Below are 20489 nucleotides of genomic sequence, written 5' to 3' on the forward strand. Positions count from 1 at the left end.
GAGTTTAGCAACCCATCTCTGTTCACAGGCGTCCAATTTGGGCTTGGACAGGACGTACGTTAATGGGTTGTTGTCTGTCCATACAGTAAAAGGCTTGCCCCTTAGCCAATGACTAAACTTCTCACAGACGGCCCAGCGTAAAGCAAAACACTCTAACCTATGGGCAGGATACTTTGACTGTGCATGAGTAAGTGATTTGCTAGCGAATGCTACGGGTCTGGCTGCAGACCCATCCTCTGGCACCTGGGAGAGGACAGCACCTAATCCATTACTAGATGCGTCTACAGACAGCAAGAAAGGTCTACTAAAATCAGGGTGGGCTAGCATGACCTGATCGAGGAGAGCTTGTTTCAACTGACGAAAGGCCTGTTTGCACTCACCAGTCCAGTCTGCTGCGAGTTTCCTATGTATTCCTCTTTTCCTCTTGCCTTTCCCATGACGTGGTGCCTTCGTCCCAGTTGTCAGCCCATGCAGCGGCTTAGCGATGGTGGAGCACCCCTCAATGAACTTCTGGTAATAGACTATCATTCCGAGAAAGGACCGAATCTTCCCCTGGGAGAGCACATCCGTGTTATCCTCCATGAGATCCTTCTCTGTCATCCCTCCAATAGCCTTCACTTTTTCTGGGTCTGTGGCCACACCTTCACTGATGACATGCCCTAAGAACCGCACTGACCTCTTCATGAAATGACATTTCTTTGGAGACAATTTCAGATTATGGGCTTTGAGACGCTCAAAAACTGACTCCAAGCGTTGCAATCCAAGTTCTTCAGTCGGGGCAAAAACCAGCACATCGTCCAGGTAGCATAGAAGGCTAGAAAAATGTTGATCCCCAAAAATGCTCAACATCATCCTCATGATGGGCTGTTGCATAGTCCTTGTGGAGGCGGTTATATTCATATAACCCAAAAGGAGAAGTGAAAGCTGTAAACTTCTTGTCGTCTTCATGGACCTCCACATTGTAGTAGCCTGAGGTCAAATCCATTGTAGAGAAGAAGGCATTGCCACCCAGGGCCGCCAGAGCATCAGCTTGGTGAGGTAGAGGGTGAGCATCCTTCACGGTGCGAGCATTGAGCCATCGGAAGTCTGTACACAGTCTCAGATCACCAGACTTCTTCCATACCAGCACGAGCGGGGAGGCATACTCACTGCTGGATTTCCTGATTATCTCTCGCTCTTCCATCTCATCCAAGGCCTGCCTGAGCTTGTCATAATGGTTAGGGGAGAGCCTACGGTAAGGTAGCCTAAAAGGCTTAATGTCACTGAGTCTGATGCGATGGACATATCCAGTAGCCTTCCCGCATTCTAGTTTGTGCCGGGAGAAGATAGACTCGTAGCGGGCTATAAGCTGAATTAGCCTGGCCTTACACTGTTGCGACAACTGAGTGGACTCAATGTCAATGTCACCTAGCCCTAACTCGTGCAACACCTCACTTGTCACTCTGTGCGGTTTGACGGCACTGTCAACGGTCAAGCTATCTCCACTACCATTGTCAAAGTCTGGATTGTCATCCATGTTGTGTACCTGCTGCACCAGGGGGACCAGTTCAACAGTGGGCCCACCTATATAGTCAGTGTCAAAGTCCTCTAATGCCATGCAAGGAAAAACGTCCGCTATCTTGGCATTGCGTCTCACTGTTACTGGCTTTGGTGAGGGATTGATAACTTTGACAGGGACCCAGCCATCGCTCCACAATGTCGATACTGTTCTCCCCACTAGAATGTTTTTTGGTCTTGAGCGTGCCCTCGTAGGCTCAATAACGTCAGCACTGCCCGCGGATACATTTTGAGGCATCCACAGCCGGCCCCAGACTAAATGTTCCTGCATAGGCTCCAATGTGACCACCCGTTTCAGCCTTACTGTGCCCACTCTTTCTGGCACTTCGGCCCATTTCCATCTCTCTACATTAGCCAGCAGACGGAACAGTTTGTCATCTCCATTGTGTTCAGATGATAACATCTCCTCCCAGAAGTCACCAGTCGTCTTCAGCTCCCTGATGAGGTGTTTTATCACGTTGCTGCCTAGGATAAGCTCATCACGTTGGTCATCCACTACTAGAACAGGGACAGAGACACTGCTGCCATACACAGACAGATTCAATTCACACACGCCTACAGGCTTGGTCTTCAACCTCCCGCAGCCAACCAACACCACTTCAATCGGACTGAGGGAGCCACTCTTGAGCACACCTGCTTTCTCAAGGCGTTGTACCATTGTTGAGCTCAATGTGCATGCCATAGAACCGCTGTCAATCATTGCACTCACGTCTATAACATCCCCCAGTAACACACTAGTATAGAAGAGTTCATCGTTGTGGAGCACTCTCTGTGTATTTTGCATAATGAGTTTTTCGTTCGACTTGACTTCATCACAAACACTTGAATATATTGAGTTTAAATCTACACCACTATCTGATTTGGGCACCTCACAAGGCCCAGCACTTCCCCCCACCCCGGGCCAGCTAGTTTTCCTGCTGCTGTGTTGTGTTGCTGTTTGATGGAGCGACGGGAGTTACCAATGAAGTGCGAGGACATTCTAGACGTGTGTGCCCAGCTACATAACAGAGGAAGCATAGGTGGTTAGAATAACAATGATCCATTGTGCTGTGATTCGCATCCCCACACACTTTACATTGCAAAGACGGGTTCTCCCTTCTCCGGGCCCTTCTTTGGAAAGGATTATCATAGCCGCCTACAGGTTGCTGTAGCCTCTGCTCCAAGACCCGTTCAAGCATGCCCATCACACGATCCAATGCCTCGGATGAGCCATTTGTGGGCTGCTGCAAGGGGTCCGGGCAGTTTGCAACAGCCGACACTGGCCTACTTACTTCCTGCGTCAGTGTGGTGACCAGTGGGGCCAGCCGCAAGGGACGTGGAGCCCTGCACTTCCTCTGGTACTCCTCCAGCCTGCCATGAACCTCCGCCGCTGTCCACTCATGCAATGGTTTGCACATGAATATCAATGACAGCTCTGGGTTCGGACAGTGCTTGATGAACATGACAGTCAGAACACGTGATGGATTGTCTAGCTCCTTGTTCTGCCTCTTCAAACAGTACTCTGCCACCTCTATGGCCCTGTTCAGTCTGATCCAGTAATCAAATGGAGTCTCCCCTTCCATTGGCAACGTAGAATAAACATCAGCTAGGGGCATGTCAGAGTTGATTGTGTCGCTAAAGTGATGCTTCAGAATGTCAAAAACCGGTCTAGGGCCCTGGCTTGAGTCAACTGGGTTACTGCGTAGGCTTACTCTTACCACGTCACGTGCCCACCCTGACAGCTTACCCAAAACTTAATCTGACCTCTCCTGCCCACCATAGCCCTTCTTCTGCATGTACACTAACATTGTCTCCTCCCACTCATGCATTCCTCTGAACCATCCCCCCTGAAATACACTGGTTCCCTGACATAATTTTTCACCACTACATTTGGACTAGAGCTGGCCCCAGCCTTGGTACCACCAACATAATCAACTTTCTGTCCCACCTCATCTCCCATAGCCTTTGATTCCAAACAAGAGGCAATATTTTCACCTATGGAGTAACCTATCTGTTTAACAATGCCGCCAGGAAATCCATAGACACATCCTCCTTCCTAGGACTAGGTGAAACTGGTTTGAATGCACTGAGTTGAGGTAGCTCTAAATCATGTGGAAAGCGCACACTTGCCTGTGCAGTTGGCCTGGCCAGAGGTGTGGAAGTAACTGGAGAAATAGCTGCTCCCCTACCCACTGGTGGTGAAGGGTTAAACATGAGAACTCCCATACCTCTCCCAAAACCTTCCATTTTTAAAATAACAAAAAAAAAAAAAATTTAAATGTAAATATTCAGTAAAAAAAAATATCACAATCAATATGAACACTTCTATAAAACCAGCTTGAACATAATGCACTCAAAATAAAAGTTCAGAAGTAGTTGTCTAACAAGACCAAGAATCAACACAGAAAAGTAACAAGAAACGCCTTCATAAATAGTTGTCTCCACCGTGTGGTAGAAAATGGCGTCGCCCTCACGTTAATTGGCTTCGGAAGGTTACTAGCTTAACAGCACAATTACATCACTAAATAATCATACCATCACCACATATAAGTAATAAACAGTATATTATATTTCCCCCACTCACTCATGCTACCAGGAGCTCCCTGAGAATTCCACTTGTGCAGAAATCGAAACCTAGGCCTCTGCCGTGCATCAGCAACCGCAGTACTTCTTGAAGCCGGGTCTCGAAGAGTCACGGCACCAGTGTAACATATGTATATCGTACTCTCCTTGCATTGTGTTTTCTACAAATAAATCACATCAGCCAGTGGTCCCAGTTGAGCATCATTTATTTCTGTTGTTAAATGGGAAACAGCACGTTAGTTGTACAGGGCTTAACGATATTGATGGCTGGCGATGGCAAAATCCCTTGCATCACATTTTCATACTGGGCGAACAAAATACAAAAATACAATACAAAATATAACGTGTAAATACCTGTTGTTAAATGGGAAACAGCACGGTAGTTGTGCAGGGCTTAATGATACTGATGGCTGTCGATGGAAAAATCTGCAGCATGAAGACAACTGTGTTAGCAGTGGGCTTATGTGACCATTACATCGGTGTATGCTAGCTAACACACTTATTTACAGCAATCACATGCCAAAGCACATCCCAGAAAGCCCCTCAATCCCTAACAGGTACCATATACCCACACATGTATAAATCAGTAACGTATAGCAAATTTGTACACATTGTAAAATCTAAAACAGTATCCAGAACATGGATACTTACATTACATTTTCATACTGGGAAGACCTGACGTTCGCGATCTCCCCCATCTGCAAGCGGGGCCAATCACAACACACCTTATTGTCATCAGAGTTGAACCAACCAATAAGAATGCTTGAACATTAAATACACATTTCTTTAGCGGCAAGTGGAAACATAACCAACCCTGTTACACTTACATGTAACTATTGCTATCGATCCCTTCAAAACGTAACATTTTAGTAGTGTATACATAGGTCTGAACATAATTGTAAAAGTAATTGTGTTGCCTTTGAAGTAAATGAATGATAGGATATTTATATCATGATATACCCAATCAATATACTATTGCAAACCTGGCAAAAGAGCTTAGCACCCATATCAATAGCACATACGTTCCTGTATACATAGGCTTACACATGCCTGGGGCTTGTGTGGTTTAGTTGACAGAGCGTAGTTGTTGCAATGCCAGGGTTGTATGTTTGATTCCCACGGGGCACCAGTACGTATGAAAATGTATGCACTAACTATAAGTTTCTCTTGATAAAATTCGAAAATCCCCTTTGAACTCCATTATTTAACCATGTCCAATGATGATGACCATACAGCCCCATGTGTTGATGAGGATAACTCGCACACATGTCACACCTCACCAGCCTACAGTCTTCTCATTAAGAAAAAAATGATTTGCAACTTTGTGGAGCTAAAAGGAAATAGTAATGAACAAAAAAATAAACGCAACATGCGACAATTTCAGTTCATAGATTAAAAAAAGTAAATTGAAATAAATTCATTAGGCCCCACTCTATTTATTTCACATGACCGGGCAGGGGCCTGGCTTCCCCCACTGGGGAGACAAGCCCAGCCAATCAGAATAGGTTTTCCCCCAAAAAAGGTCTTTATTACTGACAGAAATACTCCTCAGTTTCATCAGCTGTCCAGGTGGCTGGTCTCAGACGATCCTGCAGGTGAAGAAGCCAGATGTGGAGGTCCTGGGCTGACGTGGTTACACATGGTCTGTGGTTGTGAGGCCGGTTGGACATACTGCCAAATTCTCTATGGCAGAGAAATTAACATTAAATTCACTAGCAACAGCTCTGGTGGAAATTCCTTCAGTCAGCCTGCCAATTGCATGCTCCATCAAAACTTGAGATATCTGTGGCATTGTGTTACGTGACAAAACTGCACATTTTAGAGTGGCCTTTTCTATTCCCCAGCACAAGGTGCACCTGTGTAATGATCATGCTGTTTAATCAGCTTCTTGATATGCCACACCTGTCAGGTGGATGGATTATCTTGGCAAATGAGATATGCTCACTAACAAGGATGTAAACAAATTTGGCCACAAAATTTGAGAGAAAAAAGCTTTGTGTGTCTAGAAAATTTCTGGGATCTTTTATTTCAGCTCACAAAACATGGGACCAACACTTTACATGTTACATTCATATTTTTGTTCAATATAGATGGGCCTGTTCAAAAAGACCATCGACATAATATTGTAGGTGGTCAAAAATGTAATTAATTGATATATTTCTAGATTCAAGGAATGTACAGATTTGATTTTGGAACCAAAAATTACTCATTTGTCCAAATGTCCTCTCCTTAAACGCACGGATATGGCCAACCCTGTAGGGGGTAATTAAATGGCAGTGTCGTTATTCTTTGACTTGTTAAGACAGGTTTCAGATTTCAAGTGTCTCCCCTTACACATGAGTTGCCACATTCATCTTCATGTCGGTTAAGTTTTATTGTGGCCGCTAGAGGTGGATGCAAAAACTTGTTCCTGGATGGGATGGACTCATTGGATAGACAACAAGCTTCAACACATTTTCCCAAAAACTTTACGCGCGGTGGCAACCAGCGGCAACGGGTGCTATTACTCTATATAGTCTACTGATTTCCACTCAAAGGGGCTTTTATGTTCCTATTCAATGAAAGCGTTGGGCTTTTTCGACTTTTATGGGCGTACCTGCATGTTATTGTGTAGGTGCGAGGGAAAGTCACAATTCCACATGTGATGCGCCTATTTTGAAACATGTGACAGTGGGACATTGGATTTAAGCGGAGCACTGGAAAGAACTTCAACAAAAACGTGTTGATTTTTGCCGAAGAGAAGAGACAGCTCCACAGCATACGTTGATGTGAGACTTATAAGAACATCATTGCAGCCATACGTTCTCCTTAAAAGTGTTGTGACATAATAACCTTTATGTTATGCTGGATGTAAAAAAAAAAAACATTCAGAAATTGTGATACTTGCATTGAAATGGAGATCATCTTTATACATTAGTAACAACTGTATACTTGTGTAACATCATCATCAAAAACATAATTGTGCAAGATGAGAGCTTTCATTTCTTTGAACCGGGCAACGTTTGGACTTTTCTGGAGCTGCTTGAGTTTTCTATACTGCGCTCATTGTGGTTTAGGCGACAACCATGTGCATTCTAGTTTTATTTACAGGAGATTGCGTAACCATGAACGGAGAGAGATTCAGAGAGAGATTCTCTCTATTTTGGGTTTACCACATCGTCCAAGGCCCTTTTCTCCAGGAAAACAAGCATCTTCAGCACCCCTGTTCATGCTTGACCTGTACAATGCCATGACTACTGAGGAAGAAGAAGGGTTGAGAACACAAGAGGTTACAGGGAAAGGATTCAGCGGGAAGGCTCATGGAAACTCGCGTAAAGGGTACCACGGCTCTCCGCAGGGACACTCTCGTGTTTCGCAACCTTACCGCGCGGCTCCTCTGACGAGCCAAAGCCCTCCACTCACTACATCTTACGACACCAACTTTCTAAACGATGCTGATATGGTTATGAGCTTTGTCAACTTAGGTAAGCGAATTGAATTGACAAAGGTTTCAAGCTTGCTGATTTGTGCCGTGCGCTCCAACACCCAAAAATGGCAAATATTGCGGTAACTGATTAACCACATTATTTTTTAAGCCTTAGAACAATGTCACATGGCCTTCTCACTAATAACCTTTTAATATTTAGATTTGTTTATATATAATAGGCTTATTCTTTTTCTTATATTGTCCATATGTCCTTCAATGCTGGAAACATACTCTTTAAACCATGTTTTTATTTTACATTTTAAAAAAATACCACATAGACTCATACAAATTCTAACTTAACAACATTGATGAAATTAACATGAATCTGTGTTTATTTTTCTTGAATTTGATTGAATTCATTAGACGAAAATGATAACCCTAAACATGTTAAACAAATGTTCCTCCCACAGTAGCATATCCATGGCTATTCATTTTGTTGCAGAACATGATGATATTCAATTAGATTTCCAATGAATAGAAGTTATAGGCTATTCCTGTAGTAGCAGGCACTCATTTCCCCTTTGTCACCTATAGCAGGAGAAGTGTTCCCAAGTTCTCTTCAAGGTCACTGTGCTGTTTGTCATAGTGCTGTACTTTTCATGATACTGTTGTTGATGTTTCAAGTCCATTTCGATTTCAATATCAGTTTCTATTTCACACTTTGAGATGCCTGATATTAATGTCAGACCATATTTACGAGGTGATACTGATGGTGGTAACAGTGGTAAAAGCACGAACAACCCATTTTTTAAAGACCTTATCCATGCTCTTTGAATAAGGTTTGATCAAACAAGCTGTTTGTATGGACATTCTTTAAATTCTCATCTCTATGGAGATCTTGAAATATTCAACTGCAATTTCATACTAAGTCTTGCTTCCCCTAAAATTCATGACTTTTCTCTTAAACCTTCATATTTGAATAACCTAGGACAATGGTTATTTGACAAGGGGACATCAAAAGCATTCAGCACATGTTAGATATCCAGCACATACATTTTGAATGAATAGATGTTTATCAAAGTACTTCATAAGGCCCACATTGGAGTACTTATATTTTTTGAAATTGTCAAAACGCATTGTAGCCTAAGGAAAGGCGTTCTGGTAAATATGATTAACACTGTTTCTTCAGTAGCGCTGACCTTTATACCCGTAGTTCATACAAACTTATCAGATGACTGTCTGGCCTTGGTTAAATTGGCCTTAATTACGTCCTGTTGTTAAAGAAAGGAAAGCGATCGAATGAGGGCTGCACATTTTCGCCACTTATTCATCGTGGCAGTGGATTTGGGAAGTAAGATGTGAAAGCAGTAGCATTGTTAATTCGTCTTTGTCATTTTTCATTAAACATTACATCCCAAAGGAGAGTGAAATGTAATGTATATCGCATTTAAGGAATAGTACAACAGCGGCAAAAATAAAATAAAAAATAAAAAAAATACAATAAAGCTTTAGATCCGTTGTTAAGCAGCTAGTGAAATGTTATACTTGTTCACATGTGCCACTATAATAAAACACAAACTACACTTACAGATGTAGGATCTTAATTAAATCACAATTTTTTTGCTGAGAATTTTCCTGCACTGCAGGAAATACAGAGAAGCTTTGTGATTTACAGAAATTCACTGAAAACCCACACTAACACAGGTTATATTAACTGTACTGCACTTTTCATGTATCCTACTTTTGGCCAGATAATAGCCTAACCACTGATTAAGCAACATTATGGACTAAACAGTTCAAATCCTGTTGCTGCAGGATTGTTTTTGCTGTGACAATATAGGTCAAATTAAGATCCTACAACTATACAGACACATCTACCAACAACTACAGTTACAGAGAACACATTTAACAACACAGAGGCTTATACGAGACATAGCTCTTATAAGTGCTGTATAGCGAAAGCATGTAAAAGGTATTTGTGTGAACGCTGTTGATGTAAAATCCCTCACCTTGGCCAGTCCCATCTGTTTGCACTTAGAGCTGTATGGCATGTTCACTGTCAGCCTTTAATGCTCTGTGCTCTCATTCATGGGCCAGTCAGTGGTAAAGTGTTCAATGAGACTATTTACGCAAGTATTACTACTACAGCTATAATGGATTTAACTACACTAATGCTACTACTAACGCCTATTATAATACTACTACTATGAAAGATTATTAGGCCATTTACGTGAGGTTTTCACAAAATTGCATATTCACTCTTGTCAACGTTCATTTTATTTTACTAGGCAAGTCATTAAGAACAAATTCTTATGTACAATGACAGCCTACCCTGGGCCAATTGTGCGCTGCCCTATGGAACTCCCAATCACAGGCAGATGTGACATAGCCTGGATTCGAACCAGGGACTGCAGTGACGCCTAATGCACTGAGATGCAGTGCCTTAGACCACTGCGCCACTTGGGAGACATTATGAAGAGCAATTGTACAAAATATGTATAATTTGCCTAGTTCCTCTTCCAAATTGTCATCAAAGTTTATTCACTGAAACTGCTACATGTCAAGAGGCCTAAGTGGCCGACCCTATTTAGTGAGTCAAACCACCCTCTGAATTAATCTGCAGCTATCTGACGCTTGAAATACTATATACTCAACCTCACTTCTGCTTCCGATTACTGACAAAAGCTAATCATGGAGCAAGTCCAATCTGTAACAGGACGGCCTGACCCCTGGCCTGTTTGTGTTAAGTAACCACAGACTTTCACTGTAGATAAACTAACAGTGAAATGGACTCATTGGCTGTATGATTTCGCTTGCTGTGCCAGAACACTAACACACCTCAACATCAATGCTTTTCTGCTGCTATTTAGCAAGTGTTGGATGGTTAGCTGTCACTTTGTGTCTTCTTGACTGCATTATGGCATGCCTTTGATTGCAGACAGGGTTCAAAATGAGGTCTGCTCTTCTTTGTTTGTCAAGTGTAACTCTCAGTCATATACTATAGTACAAATGTACAATCTTAATATTATCAATCTTTTGTTGCTGATAATTTTCCTGTACCGCAGGAAATGCAGATGAGCTTCATGATTTACATAAATTCGCTATTGCACTTTTCATGTAGCTTACATTTGGCCAGCTAATAGCCTAACCACTGATGAAGCAACATTATGGACTAAATGTTCAAATCATGTTGCTGCAGGATTATTTTGCTGTGACTATCAGTGGAGGCTCCTCAGAGGAGGAAGGGGAGGACCATCCTACTCAGTTTTGCAATGAAGGTCTACAGTAGCCTTAACAGAACCCTCTACTGTAACCGGAGGACAGCTATTCTTCTTCTTCCTCTGGGTACATTGACTTCAATATAAAACATAGGAGGCTCATGGTTCTTACCCGCTTTCATAGACTTACACAGTAATTATGATGACTTCATAATTACCTACCAGTGCTCTTGCAGTATGAACTGACATGTTGGCCATCCAATCAAAGAATCAGATCATTTGTCTAGTAGCCTACTGAAAGCATAAGCTACAGCTAGCTAGCACTACAGTGCATACAATGTGGTGAGTAGTTAACTCAAAGAGAGAGAAAGACAATAGTTGAACAGTTTTGAACAAATTAATTTCTTCAAAAAATTAAAGAGAAGCAGCAGAGAGAGAGAGAGAGAGAGAGAGAGAGAGATTTCATGGTATTGTTTTTGTTATTATTTTACCTTTCACTTACTTAGGTAATGCAGCGAATTTAGCCTGCTCAACAACCTGACTCCAACATTGAGGAATGCTAGATAGCTATTTACTGTATGTTAGCTAGCTGGCTAAAGTGTAAATCATAGTCCACATATGCTGAGACGTGATAGTCCGGCGTCCCATTGTGACATAGCTACGCGGCTCCGATATGCGTCCTCTATTCATTTCAACGTATTGACAGTTGGAGAAATAGCCTGAGCTGAGAATGAGAAAAGTATGAAAGCCAAAGGTCCAATATTCTATAACACTGCTGTGAGGCTATGAAACACTGCAACTCTTCCAAGTCAAGGTAAACTTTCAGTTTTATAAATGTATTGCCACCAGGGCCCACTGGTGTAACTGCTAAACTGCTTACTGCGTGATTATATAAATGGATTAGATTGTGGGTTTACTAACACGTTAGTTCTAGTTTGTTGACTATAATGTTAATATGGTGACAACGATGTAAGCTGTGTAGCGATTAGCGGTTATGGTATGAAGGTTTGGCATGGAGAGTTTTTTGCCCTTGGTCACAGCTATTGTGTTGTGCACTGAAGTCCACAAGCAAATAGAGAAGGTGAGAGGAGGAGAAACATTTTGAAACTATTTGGACTAATGATTACACCCCAGATCAGCTAGATGCATGCAAGAGTGTGCAAGGCAGTATTGAATGTGTCACTGTCTGTCATCTTGATTACTCCAATTTGTCTCTCGACCTGTTATAAACTTTAATTTGCATGCTAAGTTGTAACAACCTCATGATGGGTATAGGGAAAATTAGAGTATCATCCAATATGTTGTAATAGAAATAAGGCCATGTTCATAAAAAAAGAATTGCCCTCCCTAATCTTAAAAGGCACGACCGCCAGTGGTGACAATATTAGTTAAATGAAGATGCTACACCTGCATTTATAATTTTTGTAAATTGGTAATGTGCACATTTTATATTGTCCTCCTATGAAAATACGTTTAAACAAATATATTAGACAAAGATAACTTAATATGGGTTTCTTGTATCAAACATAGCCAATATGTTATATAGGAACTACAGGAGATCAATATTAGGTTGGTAAATGAGGTCAAAGCAGTCACTCAATCATGTAAAAAAAAAAGTCTGTCTGATCTCTTTTTCTCACGCAGAGGGGCAGACGAAAGTAACTTTCAATTATTGAAATCACCCTGTTTTTCATAACTGACAGCCCATTCATCATCGGCAGAGAATGTTGTGCGGCACACAGTGGAGGGCCTGTCTGGAAACTTCTACTTGTACTCAGTTGACTGATTGAATGGACTGGAGAGTGCTTTTGTTGGGAGTCAAAATGTTTGGATTGGCTTTTGGAATGTGAATAGTTTTGATAAATTCCTTTTTTTCAGTTAGGTAGGTTACTGCTGTCACACCACATTCTGTCGCTTTGCAACACATTTTGGATCTATTGTGTATCAGGGAGGAAGATATCGGTAATAATAATCATTGATCTGCATAAGGTTTATACATTGCCTCTCAGCATGTTATGTAGTTATGCGAGTCCTCTATTTAGTCCTCATGGACCATACTGTCTTCTTTTTCAGTGGAGAAAGACCAAGATTTTTCCCATCAGCGAAGACACTACAAGGAGTTCCGTTTTGACTTGACTCAGATCCCGGAGGGGGAGGCTGTGACTGCTGCTGAGTTTCGGATCTACAAAGATGGCAGTCCTCCCCGCTATGAGAACATTACCCTGAAGGTCACCATCCACCAGGTCATCAAGGAATATCAAAACAAGTAAGCTCCAGCTGCTCTTCATTTTAACACCCCAAATCATCCCAATTAAATATGAGGTATATCATTACCTTTTCAATTCCTGTGAAATGGTATATAAATTCAGTTATGGACATTTAAAAACCCAGAAACAGAAACAGATTATATTGACTGCTACCTATGGAATAGGGTGACCTGTATATTTATGATTCTAAAATATTATTTTTCTAAAACAGTACTATACACTGTAGAGTATCCTTGACATCCAGTTTTATACCTCTTTAGATGGTCACTGTACATTTTGTCTTAATCAAACTATGTTATGAATTGAATTGGCTATTGCATGTAATTGATCATTCTATGGCTTAGAGTGGTGGATTCCTCAATCAAACGCCTATAAGAAAGGAAGTGAAAGCACATCTTATTCTGTTTAACTGAGAGGAAACAGCCATCTCAAATGTCCCCTATTATTGTTTATAGGCATCCTGAATCACTGTACATAAAAGATGCAGCCATGTGAGTTTACAAGCCAGTTTGCCTTGTTCTGCCTTGGCCTTTTTTGCCAGTTGGAGAGCCATGATGGTTGCTGATTTGGGTTTTATATTGGATATTTTGAGAATGGAAGAACTGTCTTTATCATATGTCAGATGTAATATCTCAGTGACATGGCTGTAAATGTATTTTCAAATGAATTCATTGATAAATCCAATCAATAATTCAATCAACCAATAAATCAACCAACCAATCGTCTAATCTACCAATGAAGCAATCTTCCAATCTATCAATCAACCAATCATCCAATCTCTCAATCAACAAAACTTCCAAACAGATCAATCAATATTTCAGTCTTCCAATCTACCAATCAACCAATCAATCAACCCACCAATCTTCCAATCCACCAAACAACCAATCAAACAATCTTCCAATCTACTAATCTACCAATCAACCAGTCAATCAATCAACCAATCTTCCAATCTTCCAATCGACCAATCACCCAATGTACCAATCACCCAATCTTCCAATCACCATGGTCTTAGAGTGAACCTAACATTTTATGAAATTGAACACAGCTTAAATTAGCTTTGAATTAGCTTTGAATCTGATACTGGTGCCAAAGGGGATGGCTGCCGTTTTACGGGGTCCTAACCAATTGTGCTATTTTGTGTGTTTTTACACATTGTTTGTAACTTTTTTGTACATAATGTTGATGCTACCGTCTCTTATGACCGAAAAGAGCTTCTGGAGTTGAGAAGAGCGATTACTCACCTTGAACTGGACGAAGATTCTTTCTTTAATGAATCCGACGCGAAGGATATAATGTTGCTCCCGGACAAATCCCAAATCCCCGTCATTCTTATGAAGAAAAAACGGAAATACAGGGGGCGCAGATTAGGGTGCCTTGTGAGAATTCGTCAGCGAGTGGGTAAGCCCCCTCTACCATCTGTTCTATTAGCCAACGTGCAATCACTGGAGAATAAACTGGATGAGCTCCGTTCGAGACTATCCTACCAACGGACATTAAAAACTGTAATATCTTAGGTTTCACCGAGTCGTGGCTGAACGACGACACAGATAAAATACAGTTGGCTGGGTTTTCCATGCATCGGCAGGACAGAACAGCTACGTCCGGTAAAATGAGGGGTGGGGGTGTGTGTCTACTTGTCAATAACAGCTAGTGTGCAATGTCTAATATTAAGATAGTCTCGAGGTATTGCTCGCCTGAGGTAGAGTACCTCATGATGAGCTGTAGACAACACTATCTACCAAGAGAGTTTTCATCTATATTTTGCATAGCCGTCTATTTACCACCACAAACCAACGCTGGCACAAAGACTGCACTCAACAAGCTGTATAAGGCCATAAGAAAACAAGAAAATGCTCATCCAAAAGTGGCGCTCCCAGTGTTCGGGGACTTTAATATAGACAAACTCAAATCTGTTGTACCTCATTTCTACCAGCATGTCATATGCAACCAGAGGGAAACAAACTCTAGACCACCTTTACTGCACACACAGAGACACGTACAAAGCTCTCCCTCAACCTCCATTTGGCAAATTTGACCATAATTATACAAGTACCAGTGACTCGATCAATACGGAATTGGTCAGATGACGCAGATGCTATGCAACAGGACTGTTTCGCTGCACAGACTGGAATATGTTCTGGAATTCATCCAATGGCATTGAGGAGTATACCACCTCAGTAATCAGCTTCATCAATAAGTGTATTGACGACATCATCCCCACAGTGACATAATGTTCATATCCCAACCAGAAGCCATGGATAACCGGCAACATCAGCACCGAGCTAAAGGCTAGAGCTGCCGCTTTGAAGGAGTGGGAGACTAATCTTATAAGAAATCCCGCTATGCCCTCAGATGAACCATCAAACAGGCAAAGTGTCAATACAGGACTAAGATGGAATCCTAGTACACCGGCTCTGAAGCTCATCGGATGTGGCAGGGCTTGCAAACTATTACGGACTACAAAGGGAAACACAGCCTCGAGCTGCCCAGTGACGGTCTAAATGCCTTTTATGGTCTCTTCGAGGCAAGCAACACTGAAGCATGTATGAGAGCACCAGCTATTCCAGACACTGAGTGATCATACTCTCCATAGCCGATGTGACGAAGACCTTTAAACAGGTCAACATTCACAAGACCGCGGGGCCAGACGGATTACCAGGACGTGTACTCAGAGCATACGGTGACCAACTCGCAAGTGTCTTCACTGACATTTTCAACTTCTCCCTGACCGAATCTGTAATACCTACATGTTTCAAGCAGACCACCATTGTCCCTGTGCCCAAGGAAGCGAAGGTAACCTGCCTAAATGACTACCGCCCTGTAGCACTCAGGTCGGTAGCTATGAAGTGCTTTGAAAGGCTAGTCATGGCTCACATCAACACCATCGTCCCGGAAACCCTAGACCCACTCCAAATCGCATACCGACCCAACAGATCCACAGATGACAGAATCTCAATCGCACACAACACTGCCCTTTTCCACCTGGACAAAAGGAACACCTACAGTATGTGAGAATGCTGTTCATTGACTGCAGCTCAGCGTTCAACACCATCATGCCCACAAAGCTCATCACTAAGCTAAGAACCCTGGTACTAAACACCTCCCTCTACAATTGGATCCTGGACTTCCTGATGAGTCGTCCCCAGGTGGTAAGGGTAGGCAAGAACACATCTGCCATGCTGACCCTCAACATGGGGACCCCTCAGGGGTGCATGCTTAGTCCCCTCCTGTACTAGCTGTTCACTCACGACTGCACGGCCAAGCACGACTCCAACACCATCATTAAGTTTGCTGACGACACAACAGTGGTAGGTAGACCTGATCACCGACAACGATAAGACAGCCTATAGGGAGGAGGTCAGAGACCTGGCAGTATGGTGCCATGACAACAAACTGTCCCTCAACGGGAGCAAGACAAAGGAGATAATCATGGACTGCAGGAAAAGGAGGGCCGAACACACCCCCATTCACATCGACGGGGGTGTAGTGGAGTGGGTCGAGAGTCTCAAGTTCCTTGGTGTCCACATCACCAACAAACTATCATGGTCCAAACACACCAAGAAAGTTGTGAAGAGGGCACGACAATGCCTTTTCCCCCTCAGGAGACTGAAATGATTTGGCATGGGTCCCCAGATCTTCAAAACGTTCTACAGCTGCACCATCGAGAGCATCCTAACTGGTTGCATCAGGAACCAGGTCCAAAAGGCTCCAGCTTCTACCCCCAAGTCATAAGACTGCTGAACAATTAATCAAATGGCCACCCAGACTATTGCATTGACCCCCCCCCCCCCCCCCCCTTTGTTTTTACACAGCTGCAACTGCTTATTATCTATGCATAGTCACTTTACCCCTACCTATATGTACAAATTACTTCAAATAACCTGTACCCCCACGCATTGACTCGATACCGGTACCCCCTGTATATAGCCTCATTGTTGTTATTTCATTGTGTTTATTTTAACATTTTTTACTTTAGTTTATTTAGTAAATATTTTCTCAACTCTATTTTCTTAAAATGGCATTGTTGGTTAAGGGCTTGCAAGTAAGCATTTCACAGTAAGGTTCACACCTGTTGTATTCGACGCATGTGAAAAACAACATTTGATTTGATTTGGATGAATTTGAAAGTTTGGAATTTTTGGCGTGGATGTCTTTAGATCATTATCTAAAGCTGAGCATCCACCTTTGGGGACATGCTTGTGTCAGCGTACTCCAAGGGAGGCTTTTAAATGGCCCTTTAAAACCTGCACGGTTCTGTGAAACACTTGTGTCAGGCAATCAGGCATAAAATAAAGGACATCCTGTTTACACTAGCACATCGCTGAAGTTTAGAGGGTATTTTTTCTTGATTAATCAGCTTGTTCCGAGTAGCTTCAAGAAGGCAATTTGTCTCCTTTGAAATATCAAATCATGACCAGCTGCTTTTCAATTTGACTCCGTAAATCATCCATCCTATAAAAATGTTTTTATTTGAAGTATATTATTACCTTGTAAATTCTTGTGAAATGGAATATACATTCAGTCATGGGCATTTAAAAGTCCCTCCACAGAAACAGATTATATTGAATGCTACCTTTGGAATAAGCTGAACTGTATATTTATGATTCATAAATTCCACAATATTTTTTTTCTAAAACAGTACTATACACTGTAGAGTATACTTGACATCCAGTTTTATACCTCTTTAGATGGTCACTGTACATTTTGTCTTAATCAAACTATGTTATGAATTGAATTGGCTATTGCATGTAATTGATCATTCTATGGCTTAGAGTGGTGGATTCCTCAATCAAACGCCTATAAGAAAGGAAGTGAAAGCACATCTTATTCTGTTTAACTGAGAGGAAACAGCCATCTCAAATGTCCCCTATTATTGTTTATAGGCATCCTGAATCACTGTACATAAAAGGTGCAGCCATGTGAGTTTACAAACCAGTTTGCCTTGTTCTGCCTTGGCCTTTTTGCCAGTTAGAGAGCCAAGATGGTTGCTGATTTGGGTTTTATATTGGATATTTTGAGAATGGAAAAAATGTCTTTATCATATGTGAGATGTAATATCTCAGTGATATGGATGTACATGTATTTTCAAATGAATGGATGAATGAATAAATGCATTAATGAATTAACTAATTAATTAATCAATAAATCCAATCAATCACATTTTTTACTTTTTCTTAACCTTTATTTTAACAGGGTGTCATATTGAGACCAAGTCTCTTTTTCCAAATGAGCCCTGCACAATACAAACACACACATCAATACAAAACACAATACAAATACTAAATTACAAGACATAATCATAAAAAACAAACACAATCTTCCATTAGAGCATCCCCCACTAATGCTGTACATTCCCTAAAGGACACGAGGCATTCAAGCCTGAGCTTGCCTTGCAACATATTCCACATCTGTAGAGCATAACATCTATGAGCGGCTCTCCCTAAAAGGCAATGCATGGTCAATCTGACGTCTGCAATGGCTTTACAGTGTTTACTGTGATGCGGCTTCCGCAGAAGTCAGAGCATTCATACGTATTGTGCTTTATGAAGCAGAGTTGTTGTGAAGGAAGTTGTTAAGTAAGTGAGTTTGTGTTGATACAGGACCTCCCGCCCCTACCATTCGTCAACCAATCATGTCAATGCCGGAGCTATACGGAGCTATACAGAGCCCTCCACATTGTTGCAAAATTTGGGAGGCGCACGGCAATGCGGTACGGAGCTCAATGGCCTCTGCATGCCTCCAGCGGCTCCACAATTGTGTCACACCCTCCATATGGAACCTCCGACCGCATTTGGAGATCAAGCATAAATTGGCCTTAAATCGGAAGCCACCCTTGGAACCTCTAGCACTATCCAATCTTGCGCTCTTAAATCAGTCAATCAATCAACTCCAAGGGAGGCTTTCAAATGTCCCTTTTAAACCTGCACGATACTGTGAAACACTTGTGTCAGGCAATCAGACAGAAAATAAAGGACATGTTTACACTAGCCCATCTCTAAAGTTTAGAGGGTATTTTCCTTGATTAATCAGCTTGTTTTGAGTATCTTCAAACATTTTATTTGTCTCCTTTGAAATATCAAATCATGGCCTGATACACACATTTAGGCAATAGATGTATATTGCAGAGCATATTAAGTGGCACAAAGTAATAAGAAATGCCATGACATGAAGCTTGTCACAAATATATTATCATTAGGAGCTTGACTATACTTTTGTTTTATCTTAACTTTGATTCCAAATGGGGGACACAATCTAGAAGTCTCTGGGAGGATCTAGATTAAGGTTATTTTCTTTTATTAACTGGAAACATCCATATTATACGTCTTCCATGGAAAGAGAGTTTTAGCTGTGGTAAATGCAATCAGTAGCCTACACAGCGTGGTGTGTCATGAAACAATCCAATGAAGATGAAACAAACAACAAAGGAGGCAATAAGACTGGGTTGACAGAGGCAGCCCAATTCTGATCTTTTACCCAATAATGGGCAAAATATCTGATTGTTAAAATGACCAATTATTGGCAAAAGATCTGATTGTACTGCTTGTGTAAACGCAGCTTAATGGACATGGTTACACACACATTCTGGCCCAATCAGGTTTTTCTTGTCATGAACTAAGACCAAACATACATTTTGACTTTATTTGTATTTGGACATGAAATATATGTTTCAATAAGTTACTGAAACTTTAGAACAAACATACATTTCCATTTGCATGTTATGTAAATATGTCAATGTTATGTATGAATTCTACAGGTGACCTTTGCCAGGTCTAAAAGTGTTCTATATTGCTCTCCTTTCAGCTGACTGACTAGATACAGTTTGTGAACCTCATCCTTGTATCTCCAACCCTGTTCTGTCTCATGCTCAACACACCAGGGGCTCACAAATATAGTTATTGGATAAAGCTTTTCCATTAGCAAGTTCACCACTTGTGAAGCCTCAGAAATCCATCAGTTATCAGTCCTCCTGCTCTATGTGTTAACTGTCAGGCGACTTGTTGCATTCCCGTTCAGTTGAAGCCATATTGGCTCAATAGGGGATGCCTAGGGGGTTCCCATGGTAACCCTTATGCCTACCTGCTTCTCTTAAAAATGTTCTGGAAGTGGGAAGCAGTGACATAGCTGAACACACAGGGGTCTACTTAAAGCAAGGCCCACATTCACTGGCCAAATATATGTGCGGATGATTGAAGGGGAGATATGGCCCTCTTGGGCTTTTCTGGAGGTCCTAGTCAATAAACTCTCCCATCTGAAGCCCCAGTCATCACGGTCACCTTTATAGCTCACCCAGGTCTGGAGCCATCACACACCACACATTTAGCTTCTCAGCTCCTAACTGTTATTTTTCTGCTGGATAAACTTATTCAGAGTTTCACAGTTCAGCACCTCCTTTCTCTGCTCCTCCCCCAAGAAGCACTCATAAAGATGGCGTTAAACTGCTCAACAGCTCAGACACATAGGACTTTAAATGTGTGGTAG

At 41.8% G+C, this 20489-nt stretch overlaps 1 protein-coding gene across 1 annotated transcript in view; it reads left to right on the forward strand.

Annotated features, from left to right (window-relative positions):
- The first annotated feature begins 6505 nt into the window (after nt 1-6505).
- Nucleotides 6506-20489, forward strand: part of LOC106589803 (bone morphogenetic protein 5) — a 45299-nt gene continuing 31315 nt past the window's right edge. The window contains exons 1-2 of the mRNA XM_014180152.3: nt 6506-7583; nt 12817-13009. Of these exons, the coding sequence (XP_014035627.1) occupies nt 7088-7583; nt 12817-13009 (689 nt within the window). The 5' untranslated portion in view covers nt 6506-7087. The remainder of the gene's footprint in view (nt 7584-12816; nt 13010-20489) is intronic.

The sequence above is a fragment of the Salmo salar genome, chromosome 28 (assembly GCF_965601325.2).
Source record: "Salmo salar chromosome 28, fSalSal1, whole genome shotgun sequence".
Taxonomy (NCBI): domain Eukaryota; kingdom Metazoa; phylum Chordata; class Actinopteri; order Salmoniformes; family Salmonidae; genus Salmo; species Salmo salar.